The 24,528-nt window shown below is 55.0% G+C and overlaps 6 protein-coding genes and 1 pseudogene across 7 annotated transcripts; 4 read left to right on the top strand and 3 right to left on the bottom strand.

Annotated features, from left to right (window-relative positions):
* Positions 1-456: 456 nt before the first annotated feature.
* On the bottom strand, positions 457-1,022 carry CTHT_0051400 (multiprotein-bridging factor 1-like protein; the record flags this gene model as incomplete). The annotated part of the gene is made up of 2 exons (XM_006695418.1): positions 457-783; positions 861-1,022. 2 exons carry the CDS (start codon positions 1,020-1,022, stop codon positions 457-459), a joined length of 489 nt encoding a protein of 162 aa, XP_006695481.1.
* A 1,213-nt stretch (positions 1,023-2,235) lies between these two features.
* On the top strand, positions 2,236-4,128 carry CTHT_0051390 (uncharacterized protein; the record flags this gene model as incomplete). The annotated part of the gene is made up of 2 exons (XM_006695417.1): positions 2,236-2,640; positions 2,695-4,128. The coding sequence occupies 2 exons, from the start codon at positions 2,236-2,238 to the stop codon at positions 4,126-4,128; spliced, it is 1,839 nt and encodes a 612-aa protein (XP_006695480.1).
* Positions 4,129-5,557: 1,429 nt separating this feature from the next.
* Positions 5,558-6,186, top strand: CTHT_0051380 (carbon-sulfur lyase-like protein; the record flags this gene model as incomplete). Its single annotated transcript, XM_006695416.1, has 3 exons — positions 5,558-5,678; positions 5,831-6,039; positions 6,106-6,186. 3 exons carry the CDS (start codon positions 5,558-5,560, stop codon positions 6,184-6,186), a joined length of 411 nt encoding a protein of 136 aa, XP_006695479.1.
* Positions 6,187-9,283: 3,097 nt separating this feature from the next.
* Positions 9,284-10,241, bottom strand: CTHT_0051370 (uncharacterized protein; the record flags this gene model as incomplete). Its single annotated transcript, XM_006695415.1, has 2 exons — positions 9,284-9,730; positions 9,807-10,241. The coding sequence occupies 2 exons, from the start codon at positions 10,239-10,241 to the stop codon at positions 9,284-9,286; spliced, it is 882 nt and encodes a 293-aa protein (XP_006695478.1).
* A 2,237-nt stretch (positions 10,242-12,478) lies between these two features.
* Positions 12,479-13,777, top strand: CTHT_0051360 (geranylgeranyl pyrophosphate synthetase (GGPP synthetase)-like protein; the record flags this gene model as incomplete). The annotated part of the gene is made up of 1 exon (XM_006695414.1): positions 12,479-13,777. The coding sequence occupies one exon, from the start codon at positions 12,479-12,481 to the stop codon at positions 13,775-13,777; it is 1,299 nt and encodes a 432-aa protein (XP_006695477.1).
* A 345-nt stretch (positions 13,778-14,122) lies between these two features.
* CTHT_0051350 lies at positions 14,123-16,386 on the bottom strand (annotated as a pseudogene; the record flags this gene model as incomplete). Its single annotated transcript has 3 exons — positions 14,123-14,645; positions 14,839-16,197; positions 16,295-16,386. Coding segments are annotated over 3 exons (1,974 nt in total).
* Positions 16,387-19,207: 2,821 nt separating this feature from the next.
* On the top strand, positions 19,208-23,981 carry CTHT_0051340 (serine/threonine protein kinase-like protein; the record flags this gene model as incomplete). The annotated part of the gene is made up of 3 exons (XM_006695413.1): positions 19,208-19,266; positions 19,450-22,570; positions 22,623-23,981. The coding sequence occupies 3 exons, from the start codon at positions 19,208-19,210 to the stop codon at positions 23,979-23,981; spliced, it is 4,539 nt and encodes a 1,512-aa protein (XP_006695476.1).
* Between the last annotated feature and the right edge of the window lie 547 nt (positions 23,982-24,528).

Here is a 24,528-nt window from a genome sequence, read left to right as displayed (position 1 = left end):
TAAAGAGAGATACGAAGACGAAAAGAGTTCTATTCTGCCTCGCAAGGCGTGTCTATCCGCATATTTTTACCATTGCTGTGCAAACGCCGCCCGTATGAAGCAAATGCCCCCGAATGTCCTCGCTAAAGTATGTCCATATTTGTAAGTAGTAATTTCCCATCATCCATGATTCCCTCATTACAACAACAACCCGTTGCTGTTGGTATCCCTTCCCAAAGTCAGCGCCACGCAGACATTCCGGGATGTCCGTCGACCGCGCATGACTCGGGTATTCCATCCATCCATTCCCATCGCCATAGCGTACCTAACACGCCGCGAGGCAGGCACTCAGGCAGAAAAGATGACCCTCCATGCAAGTTAAACCCAACCCGAAGAAACGAAGAGAAAAGACCGAAGCAGCGCTAATGTGATAGAGAGAGAGAAAGGAATTATCAACTCAAGGCGCTCACCAGCCATTTATTTCTTCTCCTTCTTCTCGAACTTGGGCTTGCCGATGTCGCTGCCGCGCAACTTGACGTTGAGCACGCGCTCCATGGCGGCCAGAACCTTTTGGTCGGGAGCGGCCTCGCCGCGCTCAAATTGGGCCACGATGGTCGGCGTCGTGTTGCACTTGGTCGCCAGCTCCTTCTGCGTCAGGCCCTTCTGCCCGTTGGGCCCCTCGTACGCCGCCCGCGCCTTCGCGATCGCCTTGCCCACCTCGATGCCCACCGTCTTGGGCTTGACAATGTCGTCGGCCCGGTCAACCATCGTCAGGCGCTGGCCTTCGACTGAGGGCTTGGAGGCCTGGAGGAGAGAAAAGTTAGGCATCGTCTTTGATATGAGGTGACATGGATAGGATGTCGAAGTTATGGGAGACGTACGGCATTGCCAACAGAGTACTTCTTCTCGGTGGTGATCTGGGCGCCGGACCGACGAGCAGCGTTCAGGGCAGCCTGGCCACGGACGACAGTCTCCCGCGGGGCGCCGCCGCCACGGTGGACGTTACGGCCGATCTTGACCTCAGCGACATCCCAGTGCGACATTTTGGATGGTTGTGGTTGTTGTGGGGTTTAAGAATGCTGGAAGTTTGGTCTTGGAGATGGGTAGTTGTTGTCGAGTTGTTCAAAGAGGAGCAGCGAGAGAGTGAATTACGTTGCTTATCGGAGCTGAGCGCAAAAGAGAAAGTGGGTGGCAGATGGAGATGGGCGATCAGACAGCTGTCACTGGTTGCCTTGCAAAAAAGGATGCAAGCAGATAAAAAAAAAGGGCAAAGCCGAAAAAGCCAGCAAAAGGCGGTGTTGATAAGTTTCAAAACACTTGACAACAACACCTGCAGGGTCCTACTTGTGCCGATTTATATATTTTCTTGATACCCGAGGGCTGTGGAAAGAGGCAAAGAAGCTGAAACGGCGACGGCAATGACTGTGTTCCGGAGACCGCGGTGCAAGCGATGGAAATTTGCCGTTAGTCAGCCTTTTGACCAAAGGTGTGACGGCCAGGGCGGGGATTATTGAGAGGTGGCTCCCCCGGTCTGCGGAATGCGATGGCTTGTCGTCGAAGCTCCCAGCCTGCCTTTTTGGCCCGCTACGCGCCGAGTGACTCGTGCGGCGAACATCTTTTGCCTGAGTGGGGCTGTGCAGGGCATCCCGCTGCGGGCCCTCCGAAGAGGTTCGGAAATGGGAAATCTTCATCGTCCAATGATTGGCTGGAAATAACTTCTTGGCAAGGTCACGTGTGTGTCCAGCAGGCTACAATAAACTTACCTATTAAACGTCATATTTTCTGTAATAACCACTTACACCACTTGATGAATAGACAGGTGAGGGTGATGAATCGCATATTGGGCCAAATAGATCAGACAAAAATAGATTTGTTGCTATGCATGCCATGCCCTGTCTCTGGGTGCATGAGAAAGCAGAAGACAACAAAGATGGTTGTTATTTCACAGTTTGTTGCTGCACCTTTCACTTCTTCAACCGACCAGTTCAATACCACACTATCTCTGCACCTACTTAGGGCTCGGGCATTGAGAACATCCCACGTGCTACTCAGGCCTATCCGAGCCATTGCGACCAGATGCGAACAGATACTTCGCTATGCTGAGGTCAGAGCCATTGGGACATATATTTCCTTTATGGCTATGAAAGTTGTTCTGCTTTTCTCCAGCTCATTCTTTTTCACGATACATTTGACAGTTACCAGTATCGGAATCGCCAATCGTCCACAAAAGGGGGCAACTTACCCCAAGCATCAACTATGTCCGGACTGCGAGCAGATATCGTCAATTTCTCCATTCGTGTCTTAGTCTCAATGCCCAAATATATCCTGGGGAGGAGGCCAGCCATGGAGGAGACGTCGCTCCAGGATGGCTGGGGTCAAGTCGTCTTTATGCCAGGGCTGGTGTTCCATTGGCGCCTCAAGCCCATCGAGTACCAATTTATGTTTCCCTATTTGACCGTTGGGATTCCTGTCGGCCGTGAGGGAGATGTGGCAGGCATCTTGTCTGTGGGGAGTACAGGGGATGCTCGATCTTGGTGGCAGTCGATTCGGAATCGCTTCGTGAACAAGTCGTGGTTCCATGTCGATGCCAGGAACTACCTCGCTCGCGGGAGGGGTGAGCTTGGACTGAGGGGGAAGCTTGATCTGTTTCTGCGCGAGCGGGTAAGAGACCTACAGTGGGTGGTCGAAGAGAGATCATTCTGCTGACTTGACTAGGGAGCCGACCCTGAACGCTATCCTTTCGCCTACCTGGTTACGGCACCAGAAATGTTCGGGTACCAGTTCAACCCCGTGTCGTTCTGGTTCTTGTATAACTCGGACAAGCATCTTTTGGCCACCATCCTGGAGGTGAACAATACCTTCGGCGAACGGCATATGTATTTCCTTACGGAAGAAAACACCGAACTGTCCCCAACAAACTTGTCATCGTTGTTCATACAACACTTTCCAAAGGAGTTCCACGTTTCGCCTTTCAACCCCCGCAAGGGAAAGTACGAACTCAATGGATGCGATCCCTTGTGGAATTCCAAAGGCGCTGAGGGTGTGGGCCTTTTTATGTCCATCTCACTGCATCCGTCAGATCCGGAGGACCAAACCAAGCTGTTCACGAGGGTGTCATGTGAAGAGCGGGAAACCATTGACCCTTTAACAATGTCAGAACGGGAGAAGTTTAACTTTCTCCTGTCCTGGTGGTGGACGGGCTTTCTAACCATCCCCCGCATTCTCAGAGGGGCCTGGGATCTATACGCTCAACTTGGCCTCCCAGTTTGGTATAAGCCTGAGCCGCTGAAGGGAACTCTCTGCCGCGAGGCCACCTCCACGGAGCGCAAGTTGGAGGCTATCTTCCGCAGGTACTTGCGCCATTTTGTCGAGCACGCGCCTGAGGCTATCAAGGTTCGCTACGTTTCGGGCGGCATCACTCCTCACAACGAGCAGGAACGTGAGGAGGACGTGATGTTTTCTCGCGCTGCCAGAACGCGGCAAGCGGCAAGCGGAAATCCAGGAGTGATCCAGGAAGTCGAATTTCGTGTCCTGGATCCTAGTTTTTATACCCGAGTTCTCGGGTATGAGGACACATTTGCAGCGCTCGTCCTTGAACTTGACAGCCAGACGATCTGGGTTTCCGATCCAGAGCTTCTTGGCTATCATGCTGCCGTGGCCAACGGGCCGCAGCAGATATCCTGTCGGTGCTGCGCTCCCTTCACAGCTGGACCAACGACCAGCTACCCACGGCTCAGCTGGCGAGAGAGGATGTGCTTGATGCTCATCCGGCGATTGCGCGACGAGCCCGAACGCATCGTCCGACCCATGACCGATGTGCAGGCTAGGGTTGAGGGGTCGAAGATAAGCAAATCGGGCAGGAACATCCTCGACCGCGTTTGCGGCTCTCATCCATCTGAGATGGACGAATATGTGCTGCGGTGTGAGCTATCGCAGAGCCGGGCCAGCTACCTGTTCTATGCCGTGGGAACACTCGTCAACAACCGACTGGTGTTTTTCTTGTTTGCCATCTTCTACGCCATAGTGTGGTTACTGGAGATGTGTGTCAAGTGGTTACCTCAGGTCACGAGGAAGGTTGTGTGGCGAGTAAGCAATTGGCAAGAGCGAGTAGTCTTCGTGGTGTCTCGGTTGAAAGCAGCGGAACCATAAAACTTTGATTGATCGCAATATCGAGAAGAATGCTCTTCGCGTGATTGTGGATTGGTGCTCCAGGTTAAGGAACTCGAAAGAGAAGAGGCGCTGACGGGCTTGATAAAAGCTGACCACCAACAGGCTGACAATTGTAGCTGCCTGCTTGTTCTCTGCAGAAGTTGCAGATGATATGCAAGCAAGCTCCCCAACCGTCAGAGCCCTCGGAGTTGATTCGAGACGTTGGTCCGGAGAGATTGTCCGGGATCTTTTGCGATCTGGAAGAGAGGCTGTTGGTGGTGGGGGTTTGAGGCATGGAAAGTATTTGCAGTGCAGGGAGGAGGTTTTTCTTTTTTTTTTTTTTTTTGGAACGGTTCCCTGAATATAGTATTAGGCTGAACTGCAGGTACTAGCTAAATGAAAAGGATACAATTCCAAATACTCGACATTAGCCTCTGACAAGTGACGACGTCTGTGTCATTAGCCACTTGCCGCGATGGGCGAGGGGAAACGGTTACGACGCAGCAGCCTGTCTGGATTTGGATAGTGGGGTAGACGACGGTGACAAATTAAAGTGTTCTCGGGTCCTGCTAGACGGAGTCACACGCTGCAACTTTTGTGATTCTGCATGTTTTCATAGGCTGGATCAAGGTTCCGAGAGCCGACGGGCGGTTGACAGTTTCCATGTGCGTTGCGAGCTGCAGCGAGAATGGAGCGCAAATCCCCAAAAAGTCGATACTGCTGATGGATATCACGGAACAAGGGATGGGCTTTTTGGTGGGGGTGGGTCTCAACGCAGGAAACAGACATTTGCTTGTTCGAAGTACACAACTCAACAGAACGAAAAATTTGCCTTCAGTGCCCAAATTACGCTGCCAAGTATTTCAAGACGGGTTTATTGTGCACAGTTAATCTTGGATACCTTTGAGTATGGAACATTGAAACAGGGACAGCTCAGATGTCGATGGCTGTGTCCACGGCGCAGGGTCCTGGAGCAGTAAAGTAAGGGAGCTCAGAACCCCGGAACCTGCAAGCTCCTTTAGACAGGTCAGGTAAGCTCAAGGTACTTGCACCTGTACGTACTACCTTACGTAGGAGCACCGGGCGAAATAGATGGAAGCTCCATATCACTCAGCACCGAGCCCGGATCTCCGCGCGGAGCTGGCATGCAGTGACTGGTGTTCTGTGGACTGTGGCACTTGCTCAGGGGCCTTCGGTCGTTCGCGCCTTGCAGATAATCCCGGCCTTGATTTGATTCCCTGTGCCTAAAGAAGACGGTTGGAATATTTAAGACGACCAGCTCCCTGTTTTGGGATTGTTTTAGAGTTCAATCCTTTCCAACCGTTTCCATTCATCTACCAGCAGCTCTTGGGGACCATTAAGATCTTTCACTTAATGTGCCCACTTGCTTAAACCAGAACTTGAGGACTTCTCAAAGCCAATTGCCAACATGCCGCTCACCGGACACTGCCTCTGCAAGGCCGTCACCTACACGGTCGACGTCGACGCCCCGATCCTGACGGGCTACGACCACTGCGATGACTGCCAGCGCCAGTCCGGCTCAACATACTGTACGTAATCTCAGTTCCGATTCCGAGTGGCAATTCCGCACCGGTACCCCAAGCTCTCTGCCTCTCAAGCTACCCCGCCCCCGCTTCCGTCAACGCAACGTCTCAATTTTTGAAGACACGGCTTGGCCACAGCTAACCACCGGTGTTCTTAGCCCTTGTCTGCGTGGTGCCCAAGGACAAGTTCACATCCCAGGGTCCTCTGAAGAAGTGGAAGGGTATTGCCGACTCTGGCAACGCAGTGTGGCGTTGGTTCTGCGCTGAGTGCGGTTCGCCCATCGCCCATGATCCTGAGGGCGCGCCTGAAATCATTGCCCTCAAGGGCGGCTCGTTGGATATGGAGATCAAGAAAACGCTGAAGCCGGTATGCAACACTGATCTGTTTTTCTTTTGACCATCAATGGGATCAATGGATACTGACAGTTGCTAGGATACCGAGATCTGGACAGTCAGCAAGCTGCCTTTCTGCCAGGAGAATCTGGCTAAGCCATTCAAGTACATGCCCCAGTGAATTGGGGTATGTTGACTTGGTGGAGGGACGAAGGAATGGCGAGAAGGAAGACAAGATCATGGATGCTACGATAAGACAGTATTACTCAGCCACGCGATTTGGGACACCTTCCCCCAGGATTAATAACGGTGTAATAAAACACAGTTATCGTTCGTTATATCCTTATCGAAGTTTGTTGTTCGGAAGCTTGCATTGTGTGCCGTCGTGCCGTATAAGCGGACTGTTACGCCCAACCCTAACCCTGATAGACTGAGTGATCTTGGCCTTCGAGGATGGTGCATTAGACAGGCTTCGCTCACACAATGTGCGTTCGATCGGATGAAGCATTCAGATTTTTGTCCCAAACTTTTAGACTTAGATTCACAACGGCTTTCTTTCTCTTGACAAGTTTCATACCTTCCTTGGAAATCCCCACCTTTTCCAAGTTGCCTAGCTGGGCACACCTCCCCAAGCCAAGCCCTCAAGGACCAAAAGAGAGCCGGCGATTGGCCGAATACAGAGCATCACACACCTTTTTCAACCCCCAAGTAAGCAAGTCCCATCATCTGCTAAGTAACAGATCGCAGAACATGGTTGCAATCGTGGGTGGGGCGAGTGCTGCCGCGAACAGCAGTCTTAGGGATGTTGGTCTGCTGCTGTGTGGGTTGTGACCAGGACGGTAGAGGAAGGGGGGGGGGGAATTCGGCTTGGCTCCAGGCTGGCTGCAGGTCTCGTTCTCGAAGCAGGGGGGTTGGGCTTATGTTACACGTGGGAAGAGTTCGAAATGTTTTCTTTTTGTTGCGCGAGATGTTTCTTCTCCCAACGGGTTATTCCATGCTGTGGTGATTACTCTGCCACGCGTCTCAATTGACCACGAGGATTGTTCGGTCTGTTATCAACCCGTTGTGTTTGTCCTGCCTGCCTTGCATTGCCGCCTAGACTTGTGTTGTTAGCGGTTGCGCGGGAGCGGCTCAGCCCGCTGAAGGGCCATTCGCTCTCACGTATACCAACTCTACGCGCTCACTGAGCCCGTTTCACTATGAATTTTCTCGCTGGGGCCTTCGCAGCCACCGGCTGGCTGCTGGCTGCTGGTATCAGTACTGTATCTGCCGCCGCGGCTACTTCTACACACGAGCTCTTCGCTGCCGTCGAGACGGATGTGATCCTGTCGCCTAGATGGTATCCATTGTTCCCACCACAGCCGCTGGTAAAACGTCAACAGCTAGTTTGTGAATCCGGCTTTCACACATGTTAGTGACGTGAGATCCTAAGGAGACATGTTAAAATCAGAGATGCTGACAACCACTGAGGCGATGAAATTGGCCCTCCAGGCGAAGGTCTCTGCTGCCCTAATCGCGCTTAGTACGTCCGTCCTAATTGCTTCCTCCTTCCCCTCAATACGACTAACACCACCCCCCCCCCCAACCAAGCTGCATCATTGATCCCAACGACCCCTCCAAAGCGGGCTGCTGCCAACTCGGCTCAATCTGCGGCTCTCCCTGCCAGCCCTCCGAATACCAATGCCTCATCACCACAACCGTCACCCGCACGGGCTCTGTCCCCGGCATAACCACGACCTCCATCGCAACCCAACAAGCCTGCTGTCCCCGCGCGTGTGCCGACCCATCACAATTTCTCTGCCCTTCTAGTCTGGGAGGCGGCTGTTGCGGGCATGGATCGACTTGTGCCGAAGGGGGGAAGTGTCTTTTCGTGCCAACAACTTCCTCGAGTTCAATCATGTCGGGCACGATCAGTATGATCCCGCCCGGGTGTACTACAGGGCAGATCAGTTGTCCGGTTAGTTTGGGGGGCGGGTGTTGTGCGGCGACGCAGAGTTGTACGCTGGTCGCGGGGAGGGCGCATTGTGTTGAGACTGTGCCGACGGGGGTAGATGTTGATGGCGAGGAAGGGGGAGGGGGACTCAGTGCGGGGGCGGCGGCTGGGTTGGCTGTGGGTGTTGTGGTTGGGTGTGGACTAATGATTGGAGGTGTGACGTGGGCGGCTTTGAGGTGGAGGAGGAAAAGAAATGAAGAAGTAGGAGATGATGATGATGATGATGAGTATAGTGAGAGCTCGGGACGGCCGCCGAGTGGGTTGGTTGGGAGGATCTTGGGTGGGAGCGGGCCGGGGAGAATTGATTTTGGGGACCCCCGGCCTGTGGCGCCTGAGGAGATGGAGTATCAGCAGGGGATAGGTATGATGCCTTTCTCGGAGCGGGCAGTGCCTTTGCCAATGGGGATGAGATATGATAATACACCCATCACAGTTCCTGGAAGTACGGCGCCAGACGTCTTGGGAAGAGCTCAGGATCGTGGGGCCGTTCCGGTGTATCCCAATGATCCAGGGGATATTACTACGCCGGTTGAGATTGATTCGAATATTCGTGCAGCACTGGCTGCGGCTAGGGCGATGGAAGGAGAACAGGCTCAGGAGAGAGTGTCACCGACGGGTCCTCCAGATGCTGTGCGGCCAAGTGTGTCCCCTCATCCTGGGACATCTACGGGCGGTCAACCGACTGCTGGTCAGCAAGAGAGATATGAGTTATATGGTGATGAGGTGAGACCAGTTTGATGCTCTGAGCTCTGCTTGTTATGGAGTTTTGGGATTGGTATATTTGGGCTTGGATGGGTTCGAGGATTGATATCAAGGGAGAGTTCCTAGGTATGGATGGAAGATATCCATTAGTCATTCGTCGATTTCGATATGGTTCAGTTCGAAGATAAAAATCTTGTATTACGGATCCCGGATAGCCCAATCTTAAGATGAGGAATATTCTCAAACACGCCGTTGAATTGTACTTCATACCCCTTGGTCTCTCACCCGACGCAGACTGACTATTCCCAAACGCTCAGAAACACAAGCTCGGAGGAACAAAGAGAGAAGAATGAGAGAAAACAAACGCCGTATATATTAGCCCCTTGAACGCCATACATGCCATGCGGACTCACATCAAACCACAATTACCGAGACAGAACCCAGACAACCGCCGTACCACGCTCGCCCTGTCCTACCCTACCTACCAAATTACTCCCATCCCGACCTTTCCCAGACCCCAATTAAAACCCTCCATAATCCTCGACACCACCCAGACTAGCCCTAACTAACTTCCTAGCTCAGATTAACTCAAAATCCCTCCAAACGGCTTATACGTATCCAGGTCCCTCAACAGCTCGTCCACCAAGCCTGGCAGGTACCGATCCACAAGCTGCTTCTTCTCCTCAACCGACAACGTGACGCCACTTCCGGACTTCTCACCACCCTTCTTGCCAGCCCGTCCAGGACTCTTGAACGCCTCCCCATTTGGGCTGCTGCCGTCCCTACCGGCTTTCTGAGCCACTGGGGGAGTTTCGGGAGTCAGATAAAAGTACAGGAACTCAGTCAGGCGGAACTTCACGTCGCGGTTTGTCTCGCGCGAGCGGAACAACGAGGTGACGGTCAGCAGGCCGTCGAGCTGCTCAAAGACGCGGACATTTTGCGGCATGTCGAGGAGGGCGACCACGAGGGTGATGACGGTGGCAGATTGGATCGCGGCGGAGTTGATTGGTTCGAGAAGGTCGAGGAGGAGCTAAAAGCCAGGAGCCAGGAGCTTAGTCCGGTCTCAGGTAGGGATGAAGGATAAGGGGAGACAACACAACACTTACGTTCATATGCACGCTCCTCGTGAAAAGCGCCTTGCTCGGTGGGTGCAGCAACAATACACCCTGCAACAGGTCAAGCGCGTTGACGATCAGTAAGTCATACTGGCCGTCGCCGCCGCGCACGACCAGCCAGTCGAGGGTAGCCAACAAGCGCTGCGCAATGTTCCACTCGAACCCTTCCTGAAGCTTGAAGAATTCGCGGAAGGCCGGGTCGGAGGACAGGTCCGAAAGCATCTTACGAGTCGGCTGCTGTTGCTGCTGTTGCTGTTGTTGTTGTTGTTGTTGGTGGTGTTGGGGGTCGGCATGTTTGCGGGAACTGCTGGGACCGGAAAGGCAAATTTGTGCGAGGAGGCCTTCGACTTGCTTGAGGCCTTTCTTGATCTTGCCCGGGTCAAAGGAGGAGAGGTTGTCGAAGGCGAGGGAGAGGAGGGTCTCCATGGTGGACGATGGGTTGGCGTTTGGAGCGCCGCAAAGAGCGACACCCTCGATGCAATAATGGCTGAGTTATATGCTTGGTTGAGGGGAGAATGCTTGCTCAGGCATTCAACGGCGCGCGCGACTCGGTCGGTGGTCGAGGCCACTCGCAAGCCGCAGTCGCATCAAAGGGGACAATGACCGGCGGCTCTGGGCTCTTAATGAACGTCAAATTGTACTTGCTCTCTCAAACAATCATAAAAATACCACAGACTCTAGGCGCCGCACTATAAAATCAATGGGTATCACTGCTGGAAGCAAAACATCGCAGACGCCCAAGGCAATAATATTCCTGACGAAAATCACCCCAATTACATTTCAGCTCTTCAGCTCTTACGCGCTCTAGGCGCCCCATCGCCGTCGTCCCTTGCGCGGTGGTGCCGAATCGGCGGGTTCTCAAGGTCTTGGCAAACGATCGGTGCCACAGCAACCAGCGCGATAAGGCTTGGCATTTGCGATAAGATATCGATAAGAGTGGCTCTCACAGTGCCAAGCACCAATGCCGAGCGGGGGAGTGGATCCAGAAGCTGCAGGCTGCAGGGAACTGGGGGCGGCGGGGCCGTGCAGCACATCACGTTCCATCCGGGCTTGGTTGATCCTGAAGCTGTTTGGGAGCTTGCATGCTTTGATGCAGCGCTTAAAACGGGAACGGATCCAGCGGACGAAGGAGTCGGGAATTTTACAAGCAGCGAATCTGGGATCTGAAACGATAGCCTGGTTTTTTTTTTCCCCAGCCCACGGGAGGCTGGAGCTTGGCTTCCGCAAAGTTCGGAGAAAGTTCCCTGGAGCCAACGATCCATCGGCTGGTGCCGATCCTTGTGGAGGAGAATGAAAGAACGGTTAGGTTCCGATCACCATTCCATCAGACAAGTGTCGGTGTGCTCAGGAGCAGGGTACAGCATGCTGCCGCCGCGACGTCGGCCATGGGTTGAGACACCGAGAACTCACGGTCAAAGCGCAGTTACATGGAAACAAAAAGGGGGTATCTGTGCCTAGCCGCCATGAAAGAAGAGTGGAAGATTCCGCCAGTTGGGACTCCATCGCTAAGGAGAGAGTATATGATGGCGTCGTTGCCGACTTTAGAAGTAGGTTTGTTTAGTTTCTCTTATACGTACATTTAGGTCCGTTTCAGGTCGAGATTTGTCGCTGTTTAGTCGTTTCGTCCATGCAAGGTTTCTTTCTGACCTTCAGTCGCTACATTTGCCGCTTTCAGCCTTGATGAGGATTCATAACTGAGCAACAATAAAGTTTGGCGAAAGTCCTACCAGCTCTGTAATTCTAGGGCTTGTGCTTTGCTGTCATTTTTTGAGTCCTTGAGCAAGTGTCGTCTTACCTACAGAAAAATTGTAAGTGGTCTCAAACTTTTTTGGAGTTCTCAGATTCAGATTCCCATAATGTTGCTTGGGGCCTCGAAAAATGCCCCGCACCAGGCGCTAAGAATGCTGTGCGAGCCAAAGCTCCGCTCCCCGCATCGACATGAGGACTCGCAAAAATCAGGAGCCTCAAGGCTTTTTTAGATTGCCTTTCGTGGCATTCAGTCAGCAGTGACGAAATTCAAGCTCCTGGTTTATTGGACGCGGCACGGTTGACCGGCTGACGATCATGTGTAACTGGGGTCAGACCGATGATTTGAAGTTGATGTTGGCGGCGGGGTAGATTCATGCTGACCAGTGATCACAAGCTTACAGTACCGTTGAGTCCTGCATTTCCATAGGCAGGACCCATCAGCAGCCAGACACATGTGGATGTCGTCACAAGCTGCATTTGACCCCATCGCCGTCCCCTCTGTCCCCTCTGTGTCTTCTAGCGCGGGGCCCGCTCGAGCTCGAGCTCGAAGAGCACGAACCACCAGCAGATTCACATCATCCTTCTCCATAACCACCACATCCACACCCACGCCAACAGCTACTACCACGTTTACGTCGACCAGAGCTGCATGTGCATTTCCGGCTGCGTCTGCATCTGCTCTTGCATCTACGCCTACGCTTGCGACGCTGCCTGTGTCACCGCGGACCGCCCAGCTTGGCGGAAAGCCTACTGCACGTTCCCGACTGGCTACAGGCCCCATCTCCAGGCTGCGAAGTGGAATCTCTAATTTAAACCTGCATTTCCGGCGTAGCAGCAGAAGAGATCGAGACCAGCCCCATCGCTTCCATCCACTCCGTCATCAGCATCATAAGCAAACAGACCACCAACACATCATGGCCGCTGCTCCCCCCTCCACGGCCATTAATATAAACGGCGTTGCTATCCCTCCACGTACCTCGTCCGCGCACTCAACCTCTTATTCTCCGCCGAACCTCTCTAAGACAGCAGCGTCCCGCTCTGCTCCTGACTCTGCCCCTGACCATCGGCCGTCAGCAACAACCAACGACCACACCCAGCCGTCAATCCCGTCCGGCCCGTACCCTCCTCCCGCGCACCACCACACGCGCCACCGGAGTCGCAAGGCGTCATTTACCACTCCCGCGCTTTCAAACACACCGGCCTACTCCCAACAACCAATCCCCAGCCTCAGCATGTCCCTCACGCCGCAACCTCCCCCTGACCCGAACCGGTTCGCGACCGAAGAGTTCCTCGCGCAGATTCATAAGCGGCCTTGGCCTGAAGACAAGGAGAAGGTCCTCACAGGGCCGTTTGACTACCTCAATGGACACCCCGGCAAAGATTTTCGGACAGCGCTGGTGAAGGCGTTTGATGCCTGGCTGGAGGTGCCGCCCGAGAGTTTAGAAGTTATTACTCGGGTAGTGAGCATGCTGCATACAGCGTCGTTGTTGGTTGATGACGTCGAGGATAATAGTCAGCTGCGAAGAGGGTATCCCGTCGCGCATGCGATCTTCGGCGTGCCGCAGACGATTAACAGCTCGAATTATGTTTACTTCCTGGCGCTGCAGGAGCTGCAGAAGTTGAAGAATCCTCGTGCAGTGTCTATTTATGCCGAAGAGTTGGTCAACCTGCATCGCGGACAAGGAATGGACCTCTACTGGCGCGACTCGCTGGTCTGTCCGACCGAAGACGAGTACCTCGAGATGGTCGGCAACAAGACGGGCGGGCTGTTCCGGCTGGGGATCAAGCTAATGCAGGCGGAGTCTCGCAGTCTGATTGACTGCGTGCCGCTGGTGAATATCATTGGGCTGATCTTCCAGATCGCGGATGATTACCATAACCTGTTCCATCCGACGTACACGGCGAATAAGGGCATGTGTGAGGATCTGACGGAGGGGAAGTTCAGTTTTCCGGTGATTCATAGCATCAGGGCGAACCCGAACGACCGGACGCTGCTGAGTATTTTAAGGCAGAAGACTACGGATGAGGAGGTCAAGCGGTATGCGGTTAAGTATATGGAGGGAACGGGGAGCTTTGAGTACACGCGGCGCGTGGTTGATGTGTTGATTCAAAGGGCGAGGAAGATGGCTGATGAGATTGATGATGGGAGGGGGAAGGCCGGCGGGGTGCACCAGATATTGGACCGGATGGTGATCAAGTATGATGAGAGATGACAATGGTTTGGGTTTATGGATTTAAGCTATGATTCTTTGGCTTGTTTTCTATGGCTGTATCATGAGGCATGTATCGAAGACATGATGATATCCTCCGTTGTTGTCCATCGGTTTAGGCTGGCTGGCTGGTCGATTGCTTTTGTCGAGGATCAGGGGAATGGATGGCATGGCATGGCATGGACATGTACCTGGATGATGATCTACCTGGGAGGGGTACTAGTTTCAATCGCATCACGGCGTTGACAAGGTATGCGGTCTTAGTAAAACGAAAAAAAAAAATTCCAAATCAATTCGCAATGGGTATTCATCCAAATCTAGTCCCTCTATCCAAAAAATTCCCAGTTTCTACCACCCCTTCGATTCCATGATCTCCATTGCCAGTATCATGGTTTCTCGATTGCAGAGAAGATATCCTGTAACGATGCCTTGAACAACAAACCGCAGCCTCTCCTCACCTTCTGGATTCCCCCTTTGGAGCATATCGATCGTCTCATTATAGATACGGTCCGCCTCTTGTTGATCCCGCCCCCGGAGCATCCGCAGGCAATAAGGAACGCCTATCTTCTTCCAGGTAGGCCTGCCCCAATGCGTCCACAAAGCAGAGCCTACGTCCCAGATCAGCGAGAGTCGCTTGAAGCGTCGGTTCTGGCGGGGCTTGTAAGTGATCTGGCGGAGGAAGTGGCCGACCTTGCTTTGATTGTCGGCCATCCAGGAGGTCAGATAGTAGTACCGGAGGTTATGTACGACCGGTTCGGCGAAGTCGAGGACGTTCTCTGTTCGCTTGAGCAGAGACTCCTGCCACTTGGCTGGCATGAGACAGAAGGGGAATGAAAGCAGCCCCGGGATCCAGATGGGGCGACGATCGATGCTATGGTAAGATTGGACGTTAGCATACATAAGACCACGATTCAACAGACCAGACTCTGTCTGTAGTTGCTGAAGGGGGAGGAAGGGGGGGGGGGGATAAACACGGCGTCAGGTTCGCTCGTTCCTACGTGTTGTATTCTTAATCATTAGTAGCATCACATTGAGTCTGTGTCCACATGATTATTCACACTTACATGTCCTCCGCCTTCCGCTTCACCGTCCGAACCCACCTACGCCTCCTCCAGTTACCCCTCCTCCCCGCACCTTCATCGTCCTCCGCCTCCTCCCAACTGGCCTGGAACCCTCCGGGAACCCTCCTCTGCTCCGGCCCACGAGCGCTCCCATTTGCCAAGCCTCCCTCTTCAGCAAGATCCTCCTCACCACTGTTGTTAGGCTGGTTGGGAGGAATGAGATCATAAACCCACCTCTCACCTTCAGTCTCGACCTCAACGCTAGTGATGATCCGCTCCTCGACCCACTCCCGGGACCACAGATCCAACACCCACTTCTTGTCGGCCCACTCCCAGCCCTCGGGCGGAAGCACGTCCTCGAAAAAGCGCTCGCCCTTAGGACGCTCGCCAGCGAGACGGGCAGCTGAGAGAGGATCATATGGTGTTGGCGTGAAGAGCCAGGCCTCCCACTCGCCCGTGGCCGGGTCCTTGCGTTGGAGTTCAAACACCTCGACTTCCCGGGTCTCGGGAGGGGAGTCGAGCTTGATGTCCGACTTGACGCGTTCCACGAGCTCGGCTGGGGAGGGAACTTGAATGGGGACCAGACCGGTCGATTTGCCCTCATTGGTGTTATCGCCATTTCGGGCCTTTTGGCCGTCCTTATCGCCGTCAGTCTGGTCCTTCTGGCCGAGGAACTGCTGTGAGAGCCGGCCAGCCCAGCGCCGGACCCATGGGTTGAGCGACAGGATGCCAGCCCAACCAGCAATCAGAGCAATAAACCTGATGGGGATCTTGTCCCCGAAAGCCAGCACGAACAAAAGCCCAGCGACACTCCAAACAAAAACCGCCGACGAGAGTGCCTCGTCCGAGAAGTTTATCACGGGCAAAAAATGGTCGACGACAGCGTCATGGACGTTACTAAGGTCGTCCATCATGTTCTGCAGCCCGCCCAAATTCTGGAGGAAGTCTTTGGACGTTTCCTTCGTCAGGGCTACTGTTGGCGCTGGTGCCAGGGGCGGGCCTCGAGGCGAGAAGCCGACGCTGCGAAGACGGTCGGTGTCCGACATTGGCGCCGGGTGACGCGCAATGAACGAGGGGACAAGGATGCCAAAAATGATGATGGAGAACGGAAGGGCGAGCAAAAGATACGGCCTGAGGCAAATCAGCGTATAAACCGCCAGGAGTGACCAGGTCTCGGTTGGCCGATCCCACGCCAGCACGCGCTGTACGCGGGCCTGGAACTTGAACAGAACCCCAACTCGCGCATTGAAGCGCAAGAAGTTGTTCATCATTAAACTAAGAGAAAACGCAGGGCGATCCGGGAAGAGCGGCGACGGGATGTCACCCGGCGGAAGTTCCAACGGGACCATCTGGGTAAGCAACCTGCGTGTGTGTTAGTCGGGGTCGCAGTATGGGACACTCTTCTCTGAATAGGGATATACTTCTCCAGCATTTTGTCTTGTAAAGAAACCGCTCTTACTAGACCATCCCGGATGGCCCGTGCCTTAGAGGATGTGTCCCCTTCTTGTTGTGCTGACTGCTGCAGCCGATGAGCGTCTGGCCGATGCTCATTTTGAGCATTGCTTTCACGATCGCGAAGGGTGCTCTCGTCGACCGCGTACTGTACTCCTGTCGCAAATTCGTCCATATTCAAGAAGAAATTACTGTTCGAATGGAAGCAGAGTTGGCGAGTTCGATGAGTGTGTGAGTGTGGTTTCTGGAGACGACGGATGATTTGGCTTTGGCAAAGAGGAGAGCTTGTCTTGAAACTTATATATGTATATATATATTAGATCAGCTCAGGACCGCTCAGACCCCTCTAGTTGAGAGAGGTAAGCAAAGGCAGTCAATGTTCATCGGTTTACTACTGTATCTGCATCATCATGAACTTTAATGATGTCTGTTGTGTGCCCAAGCTGACTGTGGTTCGTCTGCCTCTCGCACCTGACATGTGAGCGCCTGGGCTCGAGCGTGTCACCTATCCAGCGCCAAGAAGCCGGTACGTACCGCATATGGGACAAGGCGCCACACAGCTGCGGTGGCTGTCCAAGCAGATCGGCGTTGGTGCTGTGGCTGTTTCTCAGCAACGTCAACTTTCAATGCAAGGGGAGGAGGTGTGACAACAATGCCCATCACCAGAACAGTCATTTCGGCAATATGTGTAACTACTCTAACTATTACACGGAAATTGCATCCCTCCCTCATCAGATCTTGGGGCTGGCCTTGCGTTCCAGATTGGCGGGACAAACAAGAGAGGCTAACGCAGAGATCGCATACACCAACAGATGTGACCACGGGCAATTCCAGAGACATCCGCTGCACCAACCTGCTGTCATCTGCTGTCTAGTGTTGCAACATTCCCGGTCGAGTGAGTCTTGCTCCTGCTGACAGCCGTCATCAGAGCCGTCCATGCAGACGGGAAGCCCAAACTGAGCCTTGGAACGTGGAAAGAAAAGACCCACCCTGCCGACTGCCGATTCTTGGGGGGGGGGGAGACCGTGAATGGTTCGCAGACAGCAGAGACACAGAGTGCAGATGCAGATTGTAAAGATAAGTTAAGATACTTTGCTGGGTCTGACACAACGCCGACAGCGTGCGACAGATTTTAGATTAGCCTTAGGTTCTCGTCGCGTTCTGTGTCACATATCCGGCATGTCCGCAGTGATATATTACAGCGCGGGAAGCATCTGGCACCTCGACGTCACATTCGCCCGACCTTATGAGATTTGGAATGGTTGCTGGTTGCCGAGGCATTCGAAACATTTTCTCGAATATGAGCCTTTAACGCAGGGGCATTAAGCAAACAACCCGCATGGGGCCTGTTCGACGGGCGCGCCAACCACTCAAGATACGACAACGGCTAGTGAGAACCAGGGAACCCAAGCCATCAACACGATTGCATCGGCACACGACGGTACAACCCCCCCCCTTTTTTTTTTTTCTATCGCCGCCACTGCTGGCATGGCATCGCTGGCACCTCAACAGACACGACAACAGCGGGCTGGCCGGTAGGATGGTTCGAATGGCTGGGCTGCATGAATGCAATTTCGGGCTGTGCGGACAACGCGTGTTGTCTCTCTCCGCCGATGAGCTGGCGATTTTGTCCAGGGTAGCATATGTATGGCTGCCGTAGTCTGCTGTAGCGTGCTGCTTCTACGCTCCCCGCCATTGTGATGGTGAATTTTTGCAGATTTATGGCAGAAAAAGATCTCTGGCTAAGGTTGGCTGCTCCGGCCTTGAACCCCACATCAAACCCCTGGGTCTGAATGAGGCGGGGAGTCGGTGCTGGCCGTTCTCTCCTGCCCTCGCCTGTCATTTACTGGCTGTCCTGGCTCGTTGCTCAGTAAGCAGCCGGTTGTCCCCTGCCACCAGCGTGGATCGAGGGCCCACTTCCGTCGTGACTTTCTGTCGGTCCCAGAAGAGGGTTCCATGTTGCAAGAGGTCGCAAGAGGAAGGCGGACAGCAGTCTGGTCTGGGCTGACAGCCACTGGCTGTTTGCACGAAGAGACCCACCCAGCCCAGCCCACTGGCAACAGGCCGTCCGTTGCCGCTGTTCGACCGCCAAAAACATGCACTACAGCCCTGGGGGGCCCAGCCCAGCGAAACAACCGGTGTCCATCCTTCATTCTTGCAGCAGTAGCAGCACTGAGCAGAAGCAGCACACCAGCACACCACCTCGTGCCCTGTGCCTCAGGTTGCGCCTTTGCCTTGTGTTGAAGGCTCGCCCACCTTGTCGGCGACCGACTTGCTCGCAGCTCGCACAGCTTGCAGCTCATCGCAACCTCGCATCCTGAATCCTCCTCACCCTCGCGGATCGTGGACCCTAAAAAGCCCAAGGCCCTAAAGCAGCTTGTGCTTGGCCCACTCTCCGCCTTTGGCCGTGTGCTGGTTCGCTGCCAACTCAACACCCACCCAGCAATTCAACTCTCAACTCACCTCCTCATCCAGGTCGACGGCCCTTGTTTCTCCTTCTCCACGTCCCCATCTGAAACAGTCCCGTTGATGCAGCGCCCTCCGGAATGAGGTAGCTTCTCGATTGCTCTCAGCTCCCTGACCGGACTGAGCCCTTAGCCCTTCACGACGACAAGGTTGTCCATCCTGCCAAAGGCGAAGAAGTGCTCTGGCCCCCTCCCCCCCCCGGTTTCCCGTTGATTGCGGCGCCCGCGTCTGCTCCGCCAGATCTCGAGACCCGCGAGAAGCCCAATCGACCCATCTGCCCATCTGCTGCGTTCTCTGCTGCACCGCTGACACGCCCGTCGACACGCTGTCACGCCGACTTTGCTGTTAGGGCCTGTTGCCCGACCTCCACACCCATCCTCACATTCCTTTGGCTCTGCTCTGCCGTCCCTCGTTGCTGCATCCCGACGACGCCCTCTGCCGCGCGCCGTCCCCTATGAACAGAGAACATCTTGACCCCGCTGGCCCCATACGGGATTCCCAGTCTCCTACAAGGTACGGAATACAGGAACACGCGCACACACATACCGCGCACACCGCGCATACCGCACACACCACGGAGTGCGGCTCCCGCCCAATTGCTTGCAGCCCGGCAATCGTGGCTCAGAGTTACATTGAGCCTTCCTCGCGTCCGACCCTGACCTTGGCTGACCCGCGTTCCTTGCTTCTGCAATCCAGGACAGCATCGAATGCGAGTCCCACCCGCATCAGCTCCCTTCGCCGACCTACCATCACCGACGCCCCGATGCTCAGCGCTTCGTCTTCCAACAATCACTCTTTATTTTCCTTTGGCGGCAGAAACAACCGGTCCGACAATGTAAATAATAACGGCACCAGCGACTCCTTCGATTTTCTCCCATCCGTCAGCTTCGACGACCTCCAGACGAGCCTCGAGTCCGCCTCGGCCGACTTCAAGCTGACCCAGTTCCCCTCGCCCACAGGCCAGGGTACCATTCTCGGCGACCACGCCCTCGACACCATGGGCGAGCGTTTGGACACGACTGCCAAGCGCAATATTGCGAGCAGCCATTCAACTACGTCTCAGCCAGCCCTGGGGACGCGGTCCCGCGCCGGCTCCCTCCTGCGCAGACCTAGCACGTCTGGCAGAGCCGTGGGCAGCAGCACCGCGTCGACATCCACGACTACTTCAAACCCTCCTCCTATTTCGGCAGTGACACGCGCTCGTCGCGCCCAAAGCCATTACCCGCCCGTCTCGGGCTCTCACATCGCCAAACCGCCCAGGAAGTCGACTGGAGATGTGGTGTTGGGAGGGGATATTGAGACGCATAGGCGCCGGGGCAGCATTGCCTCGCTCACAGACAAAAACGGGCTGGATCTACCACGAACCTCCATCGACAGTGGCTCACGGCCGCTTCCCGATGCTGTCCGAGCTCAGGCCGGCTCGCGGACCGCAAAGGCCCGGTCCGTTCAGCCTACGGCGAGGTCGAGTCAGCCGACACTTACCGCAGAGACCACCACCTTGGCTGCTCCTGAGACAACACATCTTTCCACCTCTCTGCCAAGGTCACCGAGGGTAGTGTCCAAAACATCCCATCCGGCCTCTGCTAAGCGCATCTCTGTCGTTCCAGGCGTCCTCCCGCCCCACGCTACCGGCCTAGGTGCTCGAACGATTAGCCCGACCGATGCGAAGAGATTGAAACGTTTATCCATGCATCATTCTCAGATGACCGGCAGCAATGCGCTGCCGAACCCCCCGCCATTAGCAGCGTCTCTGGATCGTCCTTCGTCGCGGTCGCCCTCGATGTTGCCGCGCAAGATATCGACCCCGTCGTCTTCGACGAGAACGACTCCCGATCCAAGTAGAAAATCTTATAGTTCTGGTCTCTCGGCCAATTCCAGCTCCAGCGTTAATAACACGGTAACCGTCCGGACGTCGACCCAATCTCTCCAACAACGGCTCTCCTTGGCGGCTTCTCGCTTGCCTACCCCCAAGGTCCTTGGTCTCGCCGCTCTCGGGCACGACCTGGAAGACGAGGACGTCCCTCCCGTTCCCGCGATTCCTAAGGCCTTTGAATCGCCAAGAGACCCGCTCGCTCCGGCCCCCAAGCTCGAAAAGAGGAGTTCGAACCGCACCTTTGATACGAGCAGCATTCATAGCAAGAGCTCGACCAGCAGTGTATCCGGGACTCAGCCGAGCGAGACGCCCGCTCACAAGCTTCAGCGTCGTCCCAGCCAGCGCAAGTCAATTCACACATCCAAGCTGGACTTGGATACCAAGCCTATCGCCGCGCCAGCGAGGAAGACCCTGCAGCCTCTGCGGCTTCCGCCTCTCACGCTGAATCCCCTCAACACGCCGACCGCCGCCAAGATCGCCGCGCTCCAGGAACAAGCTGCTTCATCCGACAGAGACAGAGACAATGTCTCACCACCGCCCACCAAGACGATTCCTAAGACCCCTACTACCCCTATGACGGCCTCCAAGAGCACCTTTTTCTCGAGAAGGTATAACGACGATAAGTTCGACGTCCAGCACCTTAGGAGTAGTAGCTCGGTACATCGGCTCCGGCGAGATACCCCTCCTCCTTTGCCCGAACCACAGAGCTCTTCTGAGTCCTTTAGCGCCGTCCACGAGCCGACTCCAAGGAGTGGACCATCCCCATTCCTCAGCTCCTCTGTGCCGAAGGGAGGAAATGTCGAAGCTGCCTACCTAAAACGGTCTAAGACGGGTGGTGATATCTCGGTCGATACGACCTCTGAATCCCCGGTCCATCAGCAGCAACACGTTTCTCATCATCAACACAAGCCGTCCGATCCTCGTCCGCCGAAACAAGCAGCTCCGCAACCTGCGAAGTCCCCGCCCCCACTGCCGAGCCCGGATGAGCCGCAAACGCCATCATCCATGAGCTCCCTCAGGCGGAAGCTTAGCCTGTCCTGGAAGCGCAATAATTCGAAGAACAGTAGCGGTCAGATTCAGACGGAGAAGACTAGCGAGACAAAGACCACGAAGCACGAGTCCATGCCTCCTCCTCCTCCGCGGATTCCCGTCTCGGCTACAGTTGGCTCGATCCCGGCCGTGCCCAAACCCCCAAGTCCCACGAAGTCGAGCATCACGACCTCGAACTACTTGGATGCGCGCAGGCGGAAGAGCTCGTCTTCAAGCTTACACGCAATCATGGCAGAACAGCGCGCTCGGGGCGAGGGCTTGACTGCGGCCAAGAAGGATTCAACCCTGGAATCTGTGGCTGAGCGCGCGACTGCCCTTCACAACTCATCCGTGGTACAAAAGATTCTGAGGCCCAAGGCGTCGGCGCCTGTTATGAAGGACGACGATCTGTGGGTTCCTGAGTATGATAAGGAGGACATGCTTGCCGAGGAGGAAATGAGGAAGCTTGGCCTGCGCCGCAAGGATACAGAAATTGCTGCTCGAACGCTGGATGCCCTTCGGAAGCGGGCGACACCTAAAGAGCGTGTCAGCCCCCAGGAAGCCATCCGCATTGCCATGCTCAATGTGTATGAGCGCGGGGAGATCGTGGACTACAAGGACATCTATTTCTGTGGTACTCAGAACGCGAACAAGGTTGTGGGTGATGTTCAGTCCAACTTGCCCAACCATGGCTACGACGACGAGCGCGGCGATTACACCATCGTGCCTGGCGACCATTTGGCTTATCGCTATGAGATCATTGACCTCCTGGGTAAGGGAAGCTTTGGTCAAGTCGTTCGCTGCATCGACCACAAGACCGGCGTGCTCGTGGCCGTTAAGATTATTCGCAACAAGAAGCGGTTCCATCAGCAAGCGCTCGTCGAGGTTAACATTCTGCAAAAGCTGCGCGAATGGGTATGTTGCTTCAGAACGGTGTTGGTGGTACTCTCTCGCTAATGAAGCGCAGGATCCGCATAACAAGCATAGCATGGTCAACTTCACTCACAGTTTCTACTTCCGCGGCCATCTCTGCATCTCTACCGAGCTTCTGGACATGAATCTTTACGAGTTCATCAAGGCGAATTCCTTCCGTGGCTTCTCGCTTAGGCTGATCCGCAGGTTTACCAAGCAGATTCTCAGCGCCCTCAATCTGCTCAAGAAGCACAGGGTCATCCACTGTGATCTGAAGCCCGAAAACATCTTGCTCCGCCATCCTCTGCACACAGAAATCAAGGTCATCGACTTTGGCTCCAGCTGCTTTGAAGACGAGAAGGTTTATACGTACATTCAATCTCGCTTCTATCGCTCTCCTGAAGTTATCCTTGGCATGACCTATGGCCTGCCTATCGATATGTGGTCTCTCGGCTGTATCCTGGCTGAGCTGTACACGGGGGTGCCCATCTTCCCTGGCGAGAACGAACAGGAACAGCTGGCTTGTATCATGGAGGTTTTCGGCCCGCCGGAGAAACACCTGATCGAGAAGTCGACACGTCGGAAGTTGTTTTTCGATAGCATGGGCAAGCCGCGTTTGACCGTCTCCTCCAAGGGCCGTCGGCGCCGTCCGTCCTCCAAGACTCTCCAGCAGGTGCTTAAGTGCGACGATGAGGCGTTCCTGGACTTCATTGCTCGTTGTCTCCGCTGGGATCCTGAGCGCCGCATGACCCCAGAACAAGCCATCCACCACGAATTTATCACGGGCGTCAAGCCTTCTATCCCCCGAACGCTATCTCCCGCCAAGCGTGTTCCGAGCCTGACTTCGACTCATGGGCCACGCCCTTTGCCCGAACCACCAACACCTGCCAAGCCGTCTACGCTATCCCACCGCATGCGTGAGCAGAAAGATGAAAAGGAAGGCTCAAAGCACCAGCACACCGGATCCGGTTCCTCGACCGGCCCCGGCCCGCTCAAGCCGGCCGTCATTTCCTCGTCGTCCTCACGCCGTGTCTCAGGCATGACTGCCACTACCATCGGGACCTCAGGCACCGTCGGGACCATCAGCGGCACCACGCTTGTGGGAAGCAATAGCGTTAAGCGTACCCCGTCTCACACCTTTCACACTTCACACCATACGCACAACTCGTCCAGCTCGACGGGCTCGCTCGCCTCGACCGGCGGCATAACCAGCGTGCCCAGCAACAGCAGCCTGCCGCGCGCATCTCTCAGGAATGCTGGAGGCGGTCTGTCGACAAGCGCTAGCGTGCAGACCCTCAACGGCGGGTCTTCGTCATCGGGCGCAACAGCCACACGGGGCCACGATCTTGCTGCTGCCGGAGCGTCAGCTGCTATGGGCATGACCGGCACAGCTGCCTTGGGTCGGAGAGCGTAGGATGCCAACTCCGGTCGGGTAGTTGGCGGTCAGTACCATCGACAGCAGCCGCAGCCACAGGTTCCGCAACAGTCGCGAAAGAGAGAACGTGAGCACGACAGCGAACAGCAGCAGCTATCTACCGGGAGGGGTTGTGGGTTCGGCTTTCGTGGGCGCCAGGGATCCAAAAGGCACAGTCAGGTTCAGAGCCACAGTTTGTGTCAGGGCCAGAGTCAGCAAAGAGTTGTTTCATTACTTCGGGCGCCCGTGCCTAGGCCACTGCCGGCTTCACCTGCTGGTGTTACGCCGGGCTTAGCGAGGTATGTTGGTGTATCGAGGAAGGCGCGTGAGAAGGGGGGGATGGGGGTTCGAGTGGGGAGTGTGTTGTAGTTGTTTTTGGTGTGGGCAGTGTTAGGGGTGAGGAAAAAGAGAGGTTTGTTGCGAATTGGGGAGGGATGTTTCAAAAGGAGAGTGGGTGATGATGAGTTACATATAAGCATTGCATTCTTGTCCTGTTGCGAAGTCCATTCTATTACTACATACGTACGTCGGTGGTACACTAATGATG

Source organism: Thermochaetoides thermophila (genome assembly GCF_000221225.1).
Source record: "Thermochaetoides thermophila DSM 1495 unplaced genomic scaffold scf7180000011820, whole genome shotgun sequence".
NCBI classification, from domain to species: domain Eukaryota; kingdom Fungi; phylum Ascomycota; class Sordariomycetes; order Sordariales; family Chaetomiaceae; genus Thermochaetoides; species Thermochaetoides thermophila.
This window is presented reverse-complemented; position numbering and strand designations above follow the sequence as displayed.